Source organism: Siniperca chuatsi, linkage group LG20, assembly GCF_020085105.1.
Source record: "Siniperca chuatsi isolate FFG_IHB_CAS linkage group LG20, ASM2008510v1, whole genome shotgun sequence".
NCBI classification, from domain to species: Eukaryota; Metazoa; Chordata; class Actinopteri; order Centrarchiformes; family Sinipercidae; genus Siniperca; species Siniperca chuatsi.
In genome coordinates, this window is record NC_058061.1 from 10,887,056 (window position 1) to 10,905,768 (window position 18,713).

Below are 18,713 nucleotides of genomic sequence, written 5' to 3' on the forward strand. Positions count from 1 at the left end.
TGTATACGCTTTCCCATGTAGAATGTGTCGAGGCTAGGTAGTACAGACTACATATATGTTACTTTAATTATACCTTCTATTTCTTTTACTTTGTCACTTTTAAACCACAGGATCTACAAACATAAACATATGTGCAATGGGATTAAGAGGATTTAAGAGAATCTTGATATTAAACACTCACCCCTCTTCGTAAAAGCTCTATTCACTCTACTTATTCAAACAGTGCTCACTGACTATGGGTCGACTATTTAATTATTCAACAATAAAAGTAATCATGTCCCTAGAATCAATTGAAACCAAAAAAAAAAAAATTAAAGCTAAAATGTCTATTATGTAAAAAGCTTTCTGGCTACTTGTAAGAGTGCAATCCCAAAAATGTACAGCTAAAGCATGCCTTATACAAGCAAAATTAATTGGTACATCTTGTATACATATAGTACATATTGTTATACATATTTCAAGGCAAAAACAAACATATTTTGGAGTTTATTTGTCATCATTATGATGTTTTGTTTTTGCCTTATATAGAAGTAGCATGAAAGAGGTAGATTAAGGCAAAAAGCAAACATACATATGGATATAAGATGCAAAAATGTGTTGAGCACTTACAATATATTTTTTTCAAAGCTCCCAGAAACATATTGAGTACAAGAATCACAATAGAGCTGTCAGTAAGGCAACACAATGAGGTATAAAACATGGAAGTATTATGTATTAATTAATTTTATAGCTTAAATTTGTATAAGCTATTTATAATTAAATCTGCCACAGTTTGATTATTGTTGCCTTCAAATCTTATGGTGAACAATTCAAATTGGCTGAGGTCAGAATCAGCGTATGGCTTTATCATGAGGGCCAATGAAGACAGTAGAGAGCTGATGTCTTGTGATCAGACACTGGTGATGCCTCTAACTTCCTCCACACTCGAGAGACATGGAAGTGCGTGGATGAGACAATCCCCAGTTGTACCAAAACCACATCTGCACACGGAGCAGAGGTGAGCATGCACCACCCATAACAATATGCATCAACAGAAAGCCGTGCGTGCTCCTGCTCCGTCATTTAGAGCAGCGGCTGCAATGCGGCCTATCATCATCTTATTAAAGGGTCCTGTAGATTAGAATCACCAGGGCAGCATCAGAGGCAGGTGTCCCCACGGCAGGCATGATAACACGCTGCCAGCCCCCAGTAAACTCTCAGGTACCTGCTGAGGCAATCCGGGGAGAGGCCAGCTTGGAGCTCCTCTGCTTTGGTCTGGTCTGTGTGTGCTCAGGTTTGGAGGGCCCCGAGCGGCGGGGTGCCTCTTCTTCCACCGGCTGCCTAAACACAGACACACTGGATGAGAACCAGAGACGGCGATCCCTTTCCCTTCCTCCCTGCTCTCTAACACTGCTGGCTGGGCTGCAGCCAGCTCACACAAACACTGCTTTCACCTCATCCAGATAAAGCACATCAGTGATCACTGAGCGGAATAGTCTGCTTTCATGGTGTTGCCTGGTCTAGGTGTGTTGGTAGGCAGATTCACAACACTTTGGTGCTACACTGTGCACATAATTCCTCATCACTGCTGTTTGACAACACTGCTGAGAGCAGATACAGAGGAATTACTGTCATAATATTTGTTTTTATGCAGCAAACAGCATGATGACATGAAACAATATTTTTTAATCAGCAATTCTATGTCTTCTTTTGATCTTATAGTGATTTATTTTGCTTGAAAGGAGCCAACGTTGTTGCAACAGAGTGTAAGTGTCACCTGGATGCATGTTTTCGCTGTATTCACTTGCGGTTACATTTGAAATTCATTGTTGATTTTGTGATTGCTCCATCAAATATCGGCTATAATAGAAATTGCATTTCCTGAGCTGATGAGATAAGGTTACTGAATCACCGGTGCTGAGCTCATCATCGACATGTACACACACAAACCCACATAAACACACATGCACGATCCCCTTGTTCAGCTGGAGAAGCCCCCCCCCCATTGCTTTTATATACATTTCAGGTTTTTTTGGTTTGGTTTGTTATTTTGTGTTAATCCCTAATTAACCTGATTTTTCTCACAGCAAATTGTTTAATATTTTACATTTTAGATTCTCTTTGTTATTCCATTTAAAAAATCAATAAATGAAAAATGTCAAATTGACTTCATAGAATAACTGGTGTGCATGTAAAATGAACAAAAGTGGGTAATAAAAAAAAGTATGGTTTCTTAGACATATAGGCCTACTGTAAGGGATATCTTATAATTTTATGTGGTCAAATTCTACTTTCTTAACATTTTTTTCTATTAACTGTACACATTATCTTATATGTATTTTTAAAGGCTGTATTTCAATAAGAATAAGACACAGAATTGGAGCATCCAAATCTGCATCAGTTATTTGTGTCCAGTCTGGCTGCTGAGGGAGAAGAGAAAAATAAAAACAGCCCAGCCTCTGCTGCCAGTGAGGAATTCAGGTTATAGTCCCAGAGGACATCACACCTGTCAAGAAAGCAGGATGCAACAACACCCTCCATCCCAAAAAAGAGATCTGAGGAAACATTATCTAATATAATGAAAAATAGATCTAAAGGAACTGACAAGGCAGATAAAATTGGAAAACAAGCTCGGAGTAATAAAGCTTTTATTCTGCTTTGATAGGCCTCTAGTATTTAGTAAGCAAAAAAATAAAAATGAAATAAAGAAAGGACAGATAAAAAAGTAGGTTACAGAATGAGAAGGAAACTTTAATTTAAGCTGTAATGTTAACTTAATTTGGCCCCAGTGTGACAGACTGGTCGGGCATGGTGGAGTAAACTGGTTGCAAAGAGCCTGAGGAAGTTCTTTTCATTTTTTTTTCTCCACCGGGAGACCGCCCATATGTGCGTTCAATCCACATTTGCTAGCAACTCCTATCTTCCTCCTATTTTACCATCACTGTCCTGCTCCCAAACTGCCTTTTTCCTCCTCACATGCTTTTCACTGCAGTCGTCCGCCGACTTCCTCCAGCCGCCTTCCCCTCTCTCTCTCTCTCTCTCTCTCTCTCTCTCTCTCTCTCTCTCTCTCTCTCCCTCTCTCTTTTTTTCCTCCTATTTATGAAAACGTCACTTCAAGTCCCTCCCTGTTTGAATCTCATTAGTTTCTTGTGTGTTTCTCCCTGTCAATAATCCTGAATCCAGACTCTCTCTATTTCCATCCCTCTCTATCTGTCAATCAGCGCCGCCTTTGAACTGAAAACCACTCCGACCAACTTCCAACTCACTCAATCCGAGCGGCTCGGCTCCTTCTCCGGCTTCCTTTTTCTGCCAAGATTCCCTTCTTTTTTAGTTTTGTACCAACCGCCAGAGCTTTGGAAAACGGCAATACAGACCCCAAACTTAAACTCGGACTTTCTAGATCACCGAGATCAAGGGTTTAAAACTTCGTGTTTTGCCCCCCCAAAAGAAAAATTTTTGCACGGGAAAAATGCCGCAGCTCAACGGCGGTGGAGGGGACGATCTGGGTGCAAACGATGAAATGATTTCCTTCAAAGACGAAGGGGAGCAGGAAGAGAAAATTTCGGAGAACTCCTCGGCAGAAAGGGATTTAGCCGATGTCAAATCTTCTCTTGTAAACGAGTCGGAAACGAATCAAAACAGCTCGTCGGATTCAGAGGTAAGTAGCAGATTCAAAACGGGGATCGATCCCCGGCTCTGTTAAGTTAGGGGCCTACATTTCTGACATGTTAGCACTGATAGACTTGAAAAGAAAGTTTACTGTCACCCTCATCGCCCGTTGTGTTAACTTTAACGCAATCCCTGTGTTTCATTGCATTTCAAGGCGGAAAGACGGCCTCCGCCTAGATCTGAAACTTTCAGAGACAAAACAAGAGAAAGTTTAGAGGAGGGTGAGTTTCTTCCACTTTATTGTTCCACTTCTGTTTTTCTGCACCATGACATTACATGTGCCTGACGGAGGGGATCTCCTCCGCTTTATTCCTCAAATGCATTTTTGTGGGAAAAAAAAAAAGTTTTCAAGGCGACTTTATAAAAAAAAGTTTTCTTCTTTTCCCCCCCCGCCATGTTAGCTGCGAAAAGGCAAGATGGAGGGCTGTTCAAGAGCCCACCGTACCCGGGCTATCCATTTATAATGATTCCCGATCTCACAAGCCCCTACCTTCCCAATGGATCACTTTCTCCAACAGCACGCACAGTAAGTTCATTTATTTACAACTGTATGTGCACACACACTCCTCTCTCTCTCTCTCTCTCACACACACACACACACACACACACGGACTCGGAGTAGACACGGAGGCAGCCGGACACGGGAGTGTTGTCACCCAGAAGTGCAGCCGATAAAAATGTAGAGCCAAGTTTTGCAACTCCTCACGAAGTGTACAGTACAAAGGCATGCATGTCCGCCTGCAGCTCCCAGCCTGTTTGTCATTGACAGCAGCTAGCATGCTAGCAGTGCTAAGCGCTAGGACTCAGTGCAATGAAAAATGGTTATATGGCAGCTCGTGTGCATATGCTATTTTTACTTATATGCTCCCGGAGTTTTTACTGGAACAACTTTTAAATTAAATGCATGAAAATTTTTTTTAATTCTTCTTATTATTCCGTTATTATTGTGCAGGGTCTGCTGTTTTCCACGCCACAAGTGCATGTTTTTAACCCACTGAATAATGCAATTGGCGTGTGTTTGCATAGCCTCATCAAACATGCCCTCCCTTTTTTTTTTAAATAACACAAGCTGCATGAGCATTCAGACCTTTACATTGACTTTCTGACACGCTGCACGCAGTGTAAAGCAATGCAAAGCCACACAAATAAAATCAATATGCAAATGAGCTTTTTCAAAGTGATTTGCATGTGTCAAAACGTGTAAAGACATCATGCGAAAAGGTGCATGCGATCAAATTTGACAGATTTTTTTCCCCTAAAACATTAAACAGTAATTTTTTTCTTACTGATATACATTTTTTAAAAGTGTGATTTATTGAATGGAAATGATTGTGCAACACTATGCTGTGCACTGCATGTGTGTCACCTTTGCTTTTAATGAGGAATCCACTGCCTTTAAAAAAAAAAAGCATGTGCCATGTAAACCCATATTTATAAATAAATTCATGTTATTTAGACACAATAAGCCATGCTATAATTATGCACACTTACTCATTTGCTCAGCACCTCGCTAGTCCCACTGGGCAATGGCAATCCTTAAGCGGCATAATTTTCTCAACCATGGGTGTTTTTTTGCCCCCCTATTTTAAATGGTTGCAATTACAAGTCTGCACTTTAGGACCTGTCATCTCATTTTACAAGGTTAAGGCAAAGACCAGGCATTAGGAAATATGACCTCTCCACCCCCCCACCAACTCAACTCTGGCTGAGGAATAAGATACTTGTTACCTCAATTTTTTTGTGTGCTGTGCACACCTTGAAAATAAATGCACATCTGACACATAATGCCTTCTTTTGTGTTTGACACAATTTCTGCCTCTGAGTTCAACATGATCACCCAGGGTTTCACATGAAATAATTTTTTACTGCTTGCACAATTCTCTCTATGTGACTGTGTGTGTGTGTGTGTGTGTGTGTGTGTGTGTGTGTGTGTGTTTTATAGTTTATAAGATTGTATCATTCCCAGCATATGCACATATGAGAACATTTTGCCATTCTTTCCTTCTTAGTCAGGCAGCCTTGTTAACGCTACCGGCTGGTATGTGGAATTAGTCACTCATTATTCTCATCAGTACTGACACAAACACACATTCACAACAACACACATGATTTGAACTGAGACACTTCCTTGTTTCAGTAGCAGAGGTTTGTCGTTTTCTTTGTGACTATCACAGTACTATGTCCTGTACCAGTCCGTGGAGCGCTCATTTCATTATGCTTATGCAGCAGTTAGAAAAGCAGTAAATTGTGTAGCATGGCTAGAGGATGCTGCGGCAAGACAGTGTTGACCTTTGCTCTCTTAATTCCACCCTGAAATACTATTTTCAGAAAAGGAATGATCTTTTTTATTTTTTAAATACATGTTCCTAGATTTGTTACCTGTTGTTTAGTTTCCTCTCTGCACCACTTTCTTATGTACAAGATAAAGTCATTGCAAAATCTAAAAGCCACTGCTGACTATTGAGGAGGTGCTTTATTCTCAAATTAGGAGACAAGATTTATTACAGCTTAATTCAAAGATCTACCTGAATGGTGATGTAGAGGAACATGGTTTTCGGCTTGCGGTGATCTTCTTCTGTACAGCCTCGGCCCCCTCTGTCTGCAGCGCCCTGTGTGTCCAGCCATTAGAGCTTTGAAGTCAGCGGTCGCTGTAATATAAATGTATTAGACTTAAAGCTGGCATAAATAATTCACCTGGACATTGATTAGCTGTCTTGCTCCCTAACATGTCATGCGAGTCACTGAATATGACTGCTAGTATTATTAGAATGAGACTTTCTCTGTCTTGTCACAAAAGGCTTTGATACTCGCTGCTTTTCCCTTCATTTTTCTTCTGCTGCTCGCTTGGTTTGGGCGATGCTGCGATATTATTTTTAGGATGTGGATTTCAACATCAAGGCCTTTTAAATCTGTATTTTTGTATTTGATATTAATGATTTAGATCGAGGTTTTTGATTTCTGTATGGCAAAATTTTCAGGTATTTCTCAGAGCAAAATTCTGATCAATTTAGATTTTTTTTCTGTCAGCTGGCACTAATCCTGATCTCACTGGATATTTTACCTCGTTTCCATGATCTTTGTTTTTGCATGACTTGAGGGGAAAAAAAATTCCTTTATGTGGCGGTTACCATCATTTGTTTGACCTCTGGGAGCCATAATCACTGAGAATTTATTTTTCCTACCACCTAAGTCCAAGGAGGCTCACAATTTAGTATCATTTAGCAATTTGACATGACGTTGTGCCCGGGCTTTAAAAGCCTTCCTGTCCTGTCTCCTCCTCGCCTCTCTCTGCCGTCTCCCTCCTCCCTAAACCTCACACAAAGGCCTGCTGGATCACTGGGTGCAGGTCGAATTGGAGAAGTGGCCTGCCCAGTTCACCCCGGTTTTCTGTTTCCTTTCACTTTCCCCCTGTTCTCTTTGCTCTCTCTATCTCCCTTCCTCTCTCTGTCTACCTTTTGTTTCCTGCCGATGCTAACACAGGTCTTGTGAAAAAAGGTGGCGGGTTAACTCTGGTGCTGTGGGCTAACATCACACCTCAACAGGTCTGGAGACGCAGAGGCTCAGGGAGGGAGAGCGGGATCTGGGCGGCCAACTCTCCTGCATTGGGGCTGCAGGGCCGTAAATCCACTGGCTTTATTTACTGCCTCTCGGACTTATGAATGTTAAGATATTTGACGCCACCCCTGGCCCCATAATTCTCCAGTCCTGGAGACTTTTGGCGGAGGTTTTGAGTTTCGACGTATAATTACGAGTAGTTTAAAAAAGAACAAGAAATTTGGGGGGGGGGGGTGAAAACGCAACACCAAGCATCCACCGCTGTGTTTAGAGTGAAAAAAGACTCCCAGAACCCGTGGCGATTCTACTACAAGACAGTGGAAAGGCTTTGTGTGGTTGAAACAATAGCTTTTCTCCCCTTTTCCCTCTTTGTTTCAGTTGTGTTGTTGTGCCAGGATTGCTCATGTTGCCGCAGATTCACCTTTTTGAAAAATAAATCTACTTTCATACAGGCTGACTACTTCCTTTATCATTTTTATGTTTAGGAAGAAACAATGAGGGATTTTCTGGTCAGATTATTGTAATGGACATGCAGAAGTGAATGCAACACCATCGCCTTTGTGCTCACGTGCACACATTGCTGTGGCCTTATCTGTTATAATTGACACAGACAGACAGTATCTTTCTTAAACGTGGCTACAGCATAAGCATAACAATGGTATATCATATGGATTATGTGTGTTCGGCTGCTGTAAATGGATTTTTGGCTGTGACAAGAGGAAAGATAGTTTAATGCGGATTTAAGGGATAGGGCCCACACCTTATCAAATTGGCTTTACATGTTAATAGGGCCTAATTGGTGTCCACGGGGGGTTCTGAGGCACGACATGGCCACATTTTGTGCCTCTAGCCGCAAAATGCACTCTGGATTTAGTTGGATGGTTGCGCTCCTTTTGTCTTGCAAATCACTTTTGTTTACAAAGTATGGCGGAAGCGGCTCCCGCTCTCTCTCTCTCCCTCCCACTACTCCTTTTTGTGCTTCCTCTCTCTCTCTGCAGTTTCTCTCATCCTATGCAAGGAGAGGGGAAAGAAAAGGTCCTTATTTTTCATCGACTCAATAAACAGTCATAAAAAGCACAATCTGCTTTGGATTTGAGGAGTTAAGTTAGAGAAAGGGGGGGCTGGGAAGCAAAGTTTGGCACCATTAAACTAAAATTGGGGCCTGCTAGACATTAGCGGTGCACAGCACATTCTCGGAGCTTAATTAGTCCAAACTGTAATTGTTCATGGTCTGCCAATAGGAGTAATGCTCAGGAAAAGTGGAGTTGCACTAAATCGGCCCAGGGTTTTTAAAACAATAAATCACTCGCATATTTGTGCCGTGATTCAGATGGAGGCTCGACCTCTCCCATCTCGACATGTGGTAAATTGTAAAGTCAATGAATCGCAGATGTAGGGGTGGGGGTGGGGTGGTAGTTGTAGTGGGGGACTCAGAAAGAGAGACAGAGGGAGTACAGTAAGGTTTTGTTGGTGCCTGGTGAATGAATGGAAAAGATTTGTGCAATAAATATTTACTGAGGAGATATATATATATATATATATATTTATTTATTTTTCTCAGCTAGCGGGGCTTAATTGTCTAATACTGATGATGTTGGCAGGCTGAGCTGTGTGAGAGCTTACGTGCTCGTCGATCTGTCACTCTGCTTGAAACACCACAGAGGCAAAAAAAATCAGTCAGTTTGTGAGTGTGTTTCTAATCAGATTTTTTAACTAGTGCAAAGGGAGTAGTGGTTCCCTGGTGGCAGTGTGAGCTGGGCTTGGGTGTAGCTAACGTTCAGCTGCAGTCAAGTCTGGTTTGGGGCTGAACCTTTATATGATTAAATCATTGACTTCATTGTTTTTAATGTAATAACAGCTAATCTGATGCCTAATTTTGACTTCAATGTAACAGATTATGCCTGTTACTCATTAAGTCATAGCACAGCCTGGATATTTTTTTTCTTTTAAAAAACAAAACAAAACAAATTATTCTCAGAATGGATAAATCCATTTTCAACTCCTGTATCCTTCCTTGTTTCTGTCAGTGAGCCACCACACTCTGCTTTTCTGTGCCTGAGCAGAGAAAAAAAAAGGCATTAGTTTAGCAGCTGTGCACTGGTGCCACCCCCCACGTAAGCCCCCCTCCTCTTCTAGCAGCACCCTCCCTCGCTCCCTCTTTCTCCCATGCATTTCTATAGAGCTCAACACAAAGATAGTACTGTACATCTGGAATGCAACTTTTGTCATCTGTTAAATATAGGCTAGCTCTGCTCCTGGCCCACTAGGGCTTGGGGCTCCCTTAAACATGGAAATTAAATTATTGTGTGTGTGCGTGCATGTAGCCAACAGTTAAATTTGTATCCATATACAGAGCATGTTGCTTTATTTTTATTTACTGTTTTTCCTTGGTAGACAGCACATATTACACGTCCTAGAATTGTTGTCAAGTTCCCTTTTTAATTTCAAAAGCAGTACAGAAATATGCACAGAACCCAATATTAATTTGGTTTTTGACCATTTTCTCATTCGATTTCTCATTCTAAAAAACAGGTCTGCATTTTGGAATACTTCAGCATGAATATACACCAATTTTCCTGACAGTACGTTCAAAATACATTGCTCTGTTTTCAATTTGAAATTCTTGAAGGACAGTGCTGATCCATTCATCCCTGTTAAGTGGCCCCAAGTACAAATACATGTGTTGACAGTGTTGGTTGGTAGAATGTGAAGCTTCCTCTTTCTTTCCAGCCAATAGATTGAACTTACATGGAGGTGTTTCAAATAAAGACTTATTGAAAATGGTCATAAGATAATTTGAAGTGGTTGCTGGAGATTTGAGATTTTATGGGCAGTGTTACTGCACTGCATCCAGCTGAAAAGATAAGGTTAAAATGACTATTGATCGCATCTTTTAGATATGAAGGTTATGGTTAGGATTGGCTAGTTTCAAGAGATGATTACCTAGAATTGTTATTTTGTTAAGTGTCAAAATTCCAAAACCAATGAAAATGTCATTTTCTAACAAAACAGTATGAGTGTTGAGGAATTATTATCAAAGAAGTATTTTGTCCTGTGCAGCTGAAAAAGTGCATCTATCTGATTGAGAAAAAATCTGCAGAATGTTATGTGAAGAAATGTTTGAGCTCAGGTATTGCTCCAGAAATACTTCTGGCATGTGCATTTCTGTTTTTCTCCTTCGTCTTTTCCTTGCCTGAAAGTGCATATTTCTGTAAGTTCATTCATAATGGGACCAGAGTGCTCCAGTAGCTAAATGAATTCACCAGTAGCGGAGTGGGAGGGAAAGCACGGGTCAGGAGGGCGCAGAGAAAAGCGGGAAATGTGTGTGTGTGTGTGTGTGTGTGTGTGTGTGTGTGTGTGTGTGTGTCTGTGTGTGTGAGTGGAGGGGGACGGAGGGGCGACGTTGGGGGGGCTGGGGGTCGGATGCACAAAAGCCATCTGAATAGAGCGCATAATTGCTGTTAATGCCAGGGCAATGAGAGCAGCGACAGTTCCTGGTTAGATGTCCAAACAATAGTGCCCCTAGGCTTCACATTTATCTTCCTGTTTTAAAAAAAAAAAATAAATAAATAAATTAACCCAGCAGGGACTGAGTGTAGAGGAACACAGATTGGAGCAGGCAAGTTTCAGTTTTCAGTCACGCTTGACGAGCATGCATGCGTTCGTGTGGTTTCTGCCTCTGAATCCGGCCCCGTCCCCCCCACCCACCTTCTCCTCCACGTTGCTCTCCGCGCTTCCCACCCTCATCGTCATCAAAAAATTTGCGGCCCTCTGGGTGAGCTGTGACGCTGGAGGAATTCTGACGGAGCTGGCCTTCTGTTTGGATTGTGGAGTGTGTATGGGAAGGGTCAAAGTGCACCAGTGCTGACATGGTTTTCGTTGAGAAGGGAGCTTCCCCTCTCACCCCTTTTTTTTTACAACAACTGATAGGGAGTGCTTGAGTCTCCACTGGAGTTTTTTTTTTTTCCAGCTTGTGTGTGTGTGTGTGTCTGTGCATGCAGGGAGGAGGTGCCACACTGCCATCACAGCTCTTAATGATCATGTCGCGCTAGATAATGACTAGCTGTGCCAGTGTGCAGTGAACACCTGTGGTACACCAGCCTTTTATGGATGTGGTAGAATGCTCTGGAACGTACCACAGAAGAAGAATCTCATTCATGCTAATATGTTTTTTAAAATACTTTTGTATTTTTGTCCTTTTTGCTCTGGTAAACGAATAATCAGACAGACATCATCAGCAAATTTTATTTTCTACATAAAATGGAAATAAGATGTTATGTTACCTTGGCTTATCTATCTTGTGGTAGTTTGAGCTCCTATATCCTGCAATATTTTAATTCTTATCACACGACATTAAACATAAATAATAGCAGTCTCTATGTGCAGTATCAAAATTTGTTCAGTTACATAGTATATTATGCAGATGGTGTTTTTCAGCAGTGTTGTTTTTGTACCTAGTTTGTATCTCCATTCTTAATGTAGTCAAGGGAATTTCTGTATGCAGAAAATCTGTTCAAAATGGCTCAGATGGGAAGGAGGCACTTTGTGTGTGCTAAACACATAATGGAGGAGTTTAAGGTGATAAAACTCCAGTCAATGTATTTTTAATCTACTAATTAAACTTTTAATTGTAGCAGGATAAGCTCCAAGGAGTGTGTGTGATTATGTCTGTGTTTTGGGAAGCAGAGCAAGTTTTCTAATGAGGTGATCGTCTGCTTGTTTGTCGTTAAAGGTGGTGGATTCATAACTGCCTGCAAAAGGTGAGGGAGGTTTTAGAGTGCAAGCAGAAATGAATTCATCTACTAATCTTCGGATTATGGTAGGATTTGGGAAAAAAAATGTTGGCGAGATTACTTAAAAATGCACAAGGCTAATAAAATGTAACCCCTTTACACTGGTGTGCCGTGTGGAACAGCGTTAGATTCTTCTTTTTTTTTTTTCTAGTTGATGAACCAATTCCAGTGGAAAACAGATTAAGAGTAAATTCCCATGTTAGCTCTTTAACCAGCTGTTAGAAAACCTATTTACACACAATAATAATACGCCTCTTGTAAAGAGACAGCTGTCAACTTGTGTACAGCACTAGATAACATTTCATGTGAACAGCTTGTCACATCCACACATGGCCTACGCCTCCTAGCACGTGAGCATTGAATTGCCAACCATTGTGCAGGTAATGGTGTATGGAGTGCATTAAGTGTTTCTTTTGCTCCAAAATGCAGCATCAAGCAGTATGATTGGTTGTGCAAATTTAAATAGATTGCAATATGATTGTATACAGTCTGTAAACAGTACTTTACAGACAGTATACTCTATATCTTAAATGAATTACATTTTAGATTGCCTTTCAAATAATATATGTTTTTCTCTTTTATTTTCCCCAAATAGATCTTCGCATTTTAAACTGTACTTGTTATATGCATAGCACAGAAACTCATAACATATGTATAACATATGAATGGACATAGCTTATTTTCAGCTTAAAAAAACCCTCCTTCCATGCCCCCCACCGTCCTCAGTATTACGTATTCATTCCACTTCAGTGAGAGGCCGGTGTGTCAGCAGCGTTCGGGGTCAATTCCAAAAGTGAACAAATTGACTCAAGGTACTGAGTGAATTGTCAATGGCCTTCCTCCCTCCAGGGGTCAGAGTGAATGGAGTGTCTTGTTTGGACAACTGTCTCGAGGTGAGATGTGTGGCCTTCACCGTCCCAGCAAGAAGGGACGAACTGACGGATGGACAGACAGAGGAACAAATGAACTGGCAGACAAAGAGATAGGCGAGAGGGAACATGGCACTGTTGAGGTGGAAAACAATGCAATCTAGTCACCCTGAAATTACTGTTTGATTGAAATAACGACCTGCAGTTCACTGTCATTGGCAGCTCTGATGGTGTCCACTGCTGAGGCACTGACACAGGGAGTAAGTAATGGTTGTAGTCTTCCTATAATAAAACCAAGCCCGAATGACAGCTGGTTTAATAGACCTTTGTGTTAAATATTAAATGTAGAATAGTGCTGCACATCTTCCTGTACTTGAGTTTACAATCTTTGGCTTGGGAATGCTCTTAGGATAATTATTCTACATCCTGGTTTCTCTAATGATGGGTCTTGACCCAAAGTGGGACACAAGTCTTATTCCAGCAGGTTCCCCTGTGGCAGTCCTTTTTCAAAACTGTTGGAGTGAGAGATTGAATTTCTTATTTGGTTTGGAATCAACTTAAGTGGCGCAACCCCTGTCCAAAATTAACACCACACAATTTAAAAGTTTGTCTTTGGTGGATAAACAAGTAAGAATATTACTGGCTTGTAACTTTTTGGGCTTGGTTAGTCTTTAGTCCTTACGTTCTCCCAAATGTGACTGGAAAACACCTTAACATAATATTATCTTTCAGTAGGAGAGATATTGTTGATGTGATGCCATGTATTTGTATGATAAACGTGTATACTATAAACATTTTTGAGCCTTATAAATGTATTTTCAGATGGTAAGTTATTTTACTTTACTATCCTTTGGCATGTAAGCTAAAGTTTAATTTCAGATATTAAACGTGAATCCGAAACCTGTTAGTTATAATGAAAGTTCAGATTAGAGACTGACGTCACTGAGCAGCCTTTGTGTCATGTGATGCACATCACACTGCCCTTTAGAACCAGGGCACTCTTTATCTCCTCTTTACTGCCTCCTCTATCTTTATTGGCCGCCACACTTTGCATATTTGAAATATCAATAAAGATACATTTCCAGCTTCGTCATTACGGGTGGCGTCAAGTGGTTAAGATTGCAGGATGGATCCTTTAGCGACGTGATGATTTTAGTTCTTTCAATAGCTGATCTCTTTTCCGTGGGAGGTCAGTGTGCATTTAAATAGCCAGTGCAGAGCTCTGGAGCATTTCTAGTAGATTAGTCCAGTTTTGCATGTCTATAAAAGCCCTTTGTCTGTTGTGGATGACCCTTGCTGTTATAAGGCCTGTATCTGTCACTGCTCAGGCAGACCGGCAGGCCTACACTGAGGATGCAGCAGCTGGCCTGGGCCCAGGCACAGGAATGCTGTGCGTGCTGTTTAAACAGTGGCTTGTCTCAGTGCAGGCCTGGAGGAGCTGAGGGAAGGAAGTTGCTGCTGTTTACATAGCTGAATTGTCCTTTGGGCCCCCCCAGTGTCTAATGCACTTCTGTTCAAACATTCACAAGTGTGGAGATGACCCCCACCGATGCCGGTGTTCACAGCTCTGCTCGCTGTCTGAATGTGTGTTTGTGAACAATGAAACCGTGAAAGGCTGATAGCCACTACTTTCTTCCCTACTGTGGGTGTTTGCTGCTTTAACCTGGAGGCTTGGATGATAGATAAAAAGTATTATATGGCTCAATTTATCACACTGAGACATAAGGGAAGGGCAACAAGAAGAGATGTACAGACAGATGAAGAGATAAAAAGCACCTCATTGCTCTAACCAAGGTCCTGTCAAACAAGGAGCCAGACATTGACATACAGCGGAGTCGTCAAGCTAATTGTTGTTTGAATTACCTGTTATGATCCAATGACAAATCTCTCTCACACTTGCCACCGGAGCGGAAAATGTATCTCGGGATTGGCATGATCTTTGCGAGTGTGTAAACCTGGCTTCAACAAGATGGATAAATGCAATTATTGGGCAGACCTGGAGAGGAGAAAATCCATTTAAAGCCCGTAAAGCTAAGCAGGGGCCGTGGTTAATTCATTTGGCCAATTTACGGGTGATGTACGAGTGTCAGGGCACATTAGTCAGGCGGGGGAGAGGTGAGTGTGTGTTGGCTCAGTGGGTTGGGTGGATGTGGGTGTGTATTTTTTTTGTAGGGGGGGCTACATGTGAAGATGCTCTTTGGTTGCAGAGCAGTCTCCTTGAGACCTGGTTCCTCACTTCCCTCCACTCCTGCCCCCTTGCTGTCTCAGCGGACAAAACAAATAGAGCCTGGACATGGAAATGACAAAAAGATGCACTGAGTGGGAGGGAAGCGGGATTGCTTTGTAAATGAGGTGGGGAAACGTGGATGTGGTCCGCTGGGCGGCAGAGTGACTACCAGCATGCTTTGCCATACAGAGAGCTCAATCAGGTCCTGTCAGCACCCCTACATCCTGCGAGTTAAATGACTGCTTTTTGTATATGCAGCAGTTGTGGCCACGCTGTGACCAGTCATAGTAATTCAGTGGCCTAAAAGAGCAGACCTGTAACCTAATTTCTGGTTCTAGTGTCAGTCTATCAAGTAGTATCAAACATTTTAATTTTCATGTAGAAGTGAGTGAGATATCTTTCCTTTTGGCCTGAGCAGTCTCACCTATGTTACTTTCATTTTGTTATCATGAAAGCTCTTCAGCTGCTTAATGCTAATGGTGTTTTTCTTGTGTAACGTGTACAGATTTGTGTTCATCAACTCTTGCAACTCATTGACATTAGATGGCTTTGCTCTGCTTAGTTGGTTACACAGCTATTGTCTCACTGGAGCAAAACCACTGAATGGTTACACAAGCTGAGCGGTATGCAAAAACAGTGGTTAGAGCATAGTCAGGCGGGTGAGAGGCGTTGAGGTAAGCTTTGGTTTACAGCTCCAAGCCACAGCCTGAATCAGGGCAGGGTTTGCTATCAGACAGAGAAACATGAGAGGTTAAGACCTCTCTCACTATGATGCAGATGCTTTTTAAGTGGTTGAGATCATACTTAAGTGCCTCTTGGTTCAGTAGATTTGGATTGCGATGTGCATGCATGTTTGCAGTCTGTGTCGGAGGCAGTGTGTGTTAGCATTTTTCACCTGACTGCCAGGCAGCCGGCCTCAGGAAACCAGAGTCAGTGTGAATGTTGAGGCTTGTCAAAGACAGGTGCCAGCGCTGCTGCACATGCCTGCCGTAAAGCAGCTGGGGAAAGACTGCAAGGCCCACAGTCAAGTGTGGGCCATTAGGACACAGCATCAGCTAGAATTCCCTGCCGGTGGGGGATCAAATGGGCAGGCCTCACTGCAGTCCTGTGGCTTAAGGATGAAACATGCTGTATGTGCCTGTGCATGCATCTTCTGCAGCTACTCGGCATACTTTCTGCACTCTTGTCCTTGCGCGTCTATAGAGAGATGTTATTGTGCTCTGAAATAAATTTTGACATGTGGAGATTGTCTTGTTGCTTTAACCTGAGACCTGTCATGTGCTAGTGAGCACCAACAACCACAAGAGGCATATAATGGCCTTCACTGTTAGAAATATTTCACTATATAACATCTGTTGCCTAATTGTGAATAAGAAAAGCAATAAAATGCTTTGAAAAGATTTGATTCTGTTATGGTTTGATAATGTGTTTTAGCCCTGGATGTGTGATTATCAGATTCAGTCTTACCTAGTTGCAGTTTGATTTTAATTCGAAAGTTCTTTTTGACAACCCAACATAGTATTAGGAATGCAGACGAACTGGTAACAAAATCATCATGTAAAAATGCCTCTTCAGCTCCTCTCTGTTAATGTTTTAGTGTTTCTATAGTACTGTTAACATTGTGGTATTAAACAGCAGTGCAGCTTCTCTCCCAAGCAGAGCAATGGCACAACTGGAAAGTCGAACAGGAAACCTCCCCCGTCCTCTCAGGATAGAGGGGTTGTAGATGTGCCTGGGAGCCATTACTGTAAGCCCTCTGAGCCTTCTAGGGGAAGTTCCATTGACCCTTTTCTTCTTATTTTCTGCACTCGCCTTTGGGATCACTTTGAGTGCAATCTGAAAATCCTGTGCTGTAAATATGCAGATCTAGTCATCAACTTTTCCTGATCCGCCTGCTCGCTTCTTCCCAGATGCTTGCCCACCCTCATGGGAGAACAACTGCTAGCTGCGGTCTATAGGCCAGTACAATTCCTCACCCTGACTCAGGAAAAAAAACTACAAAAAACGCATGGAAGTTTTCGATATGCTTCCACAGATCATTTTACATCAGTAGACGTGCCTCTCAACACAACTGTTCCCAGTTAGTGGCGAGCTGCCAGTCTTATTACGGTCACCAGTAGGACAAATGTTTTTCACGCTGTGTGTAGTTTCATACTATGTGGCTTAGTTGAAAAGTTATTCAAGCCGGTGAACCAACCTGTTATTCTTTTTCGTCTTATGCTTGGTAAATTTAGAAGTAAACATCAGCCTCAGCTGTACATTATGTAGTCAAGTTTTGTTTTACGTGGCATATATTTGGCTACTCCTGGCATGAGAGATAAAGATGTGGTTTAATATGACACCTATAGGTGCAAGAGGAAATTATGGAGAAGAAATTTGCCAAGTTATCTCAACAAGAAGCCAATCAGCTGGGCAATTTATAGCTATATAGTCCAAAGCATTATCTTTTTTGGTATGCCCAAGAACCACGTTTTGGTAATTGAGTTAACAATAGTGGTAGGCCTCGCACATTCAGAAATGATCTCATTGAAAGCATTTTATGCCTGACATTAATGAGGCCAGTCAGTGCAGTTAATTTGCTGTTATTAAACTCTGTGGTAATGTTAAATCATAAACAGGCTGAGAGAGGCCTCACTAACAGTCACTGATGAATAAATAGCAAAACTTAGGCCTGAGCTTGAAGAGAATCTTGTTTCTTGGCTGGCTAGTTCAACTGTTGTAGCTCCTTGGCCAGAGATTGAGATGCTGTGGTCTGAGACGCTGGGAAAGTCAACCTCTAATTGTTCACAGAAGCCATTGGCAGGAGGAGCTGCGAAATGATGAGTAAAGCATCAACAGGGGTGGATGGTGAGATGAGACCGCTCACACTTGCCGTTCGGGGGTTTTCAGGAAAGACGTCAAGCCCACTGGGATGCTCCCAAAGACAAACTGGTTGTCCTAAAGAGAACAAAAATCTCTAGAAAACCCAACTCTTTTTCCTTGGCTCACTTTTAAGAGACAGACACTTTCTTCACGTTTTAAATTGGCCTTGTCATGCGGTTTCCTCAACTGGGCTGCTGGGAGCCGACTGTTTCCACACAGGCCAATGTTCTGTACCAGTTTTGGTTTTGAGAAAAATAAGGGTCTGTTTTTTCTGGCACTGATCACTGTGGTATTAAACCTCCAATTTTTTTCCAAAAGCTAACACAGTCATGCGCTTGTATTCTTCACGGCTTTTTGATCTCTGTCACAGTTGCTTGGCAAGAGACACATCTGCCTCTCTGTCCTAACACTGCCACGACCCTTTAACCCTCCCCCCTCCCACTTGTAGCACAAATCCAGTTTTTGTGGTATTTTCCTGTGTGCCATAATTCAGCAAATAACATCAGTAATGATTCAATTGGGCATAAAGTAATTGAGAGGCGGCCTGCTTGCCATCTGTCTGGTGAGATTACTACTTTCTGTGTAATTAAACGTGTGACCTTGCGGCCATGGAGGGAGGTGCCAGTGGGCAGCCACTGCCAAAGGCCCAGGCCATCGTGGGATGCTGGCTGGGAGGGGGGAGAGTTGTTGTGCGGTTTTAACAGTTTAGCCCAGCTGCTAAAGATAGCGCAGGCTGATGTGAGTCGAGCTTAAGTGGCA

The 18,713-nt window shown here is 42.0% G+C and overlaps 1 protein-coding gene across 1 annotated transcript in view; it reads left to right on the top strand.

Annotated features, from left to right (window-relative positions):
• Positions 1–3,044: 3,044 nt before the first annotated feature.
• Positions 3,045–18,713, top strand: part of tcf7l2 (transcription factor 7 like 2) — an 88,650-nt gene continuing 72,981 nt past the window's right edge. The window contains 3 exon segments of the mRNA XM_044178257.1: positions 3,045–3,637; positions 3,803–3,869; positions 4,050–4,174. Of these exon segments, the coding sequence (XP_044034192.1) occupies positions 3,449–3,637; positions 3,803–3,869; positions 4,050–4,174 (381 nt within the window). The 5' untranslated portion in view covers positions 3,045–3,448.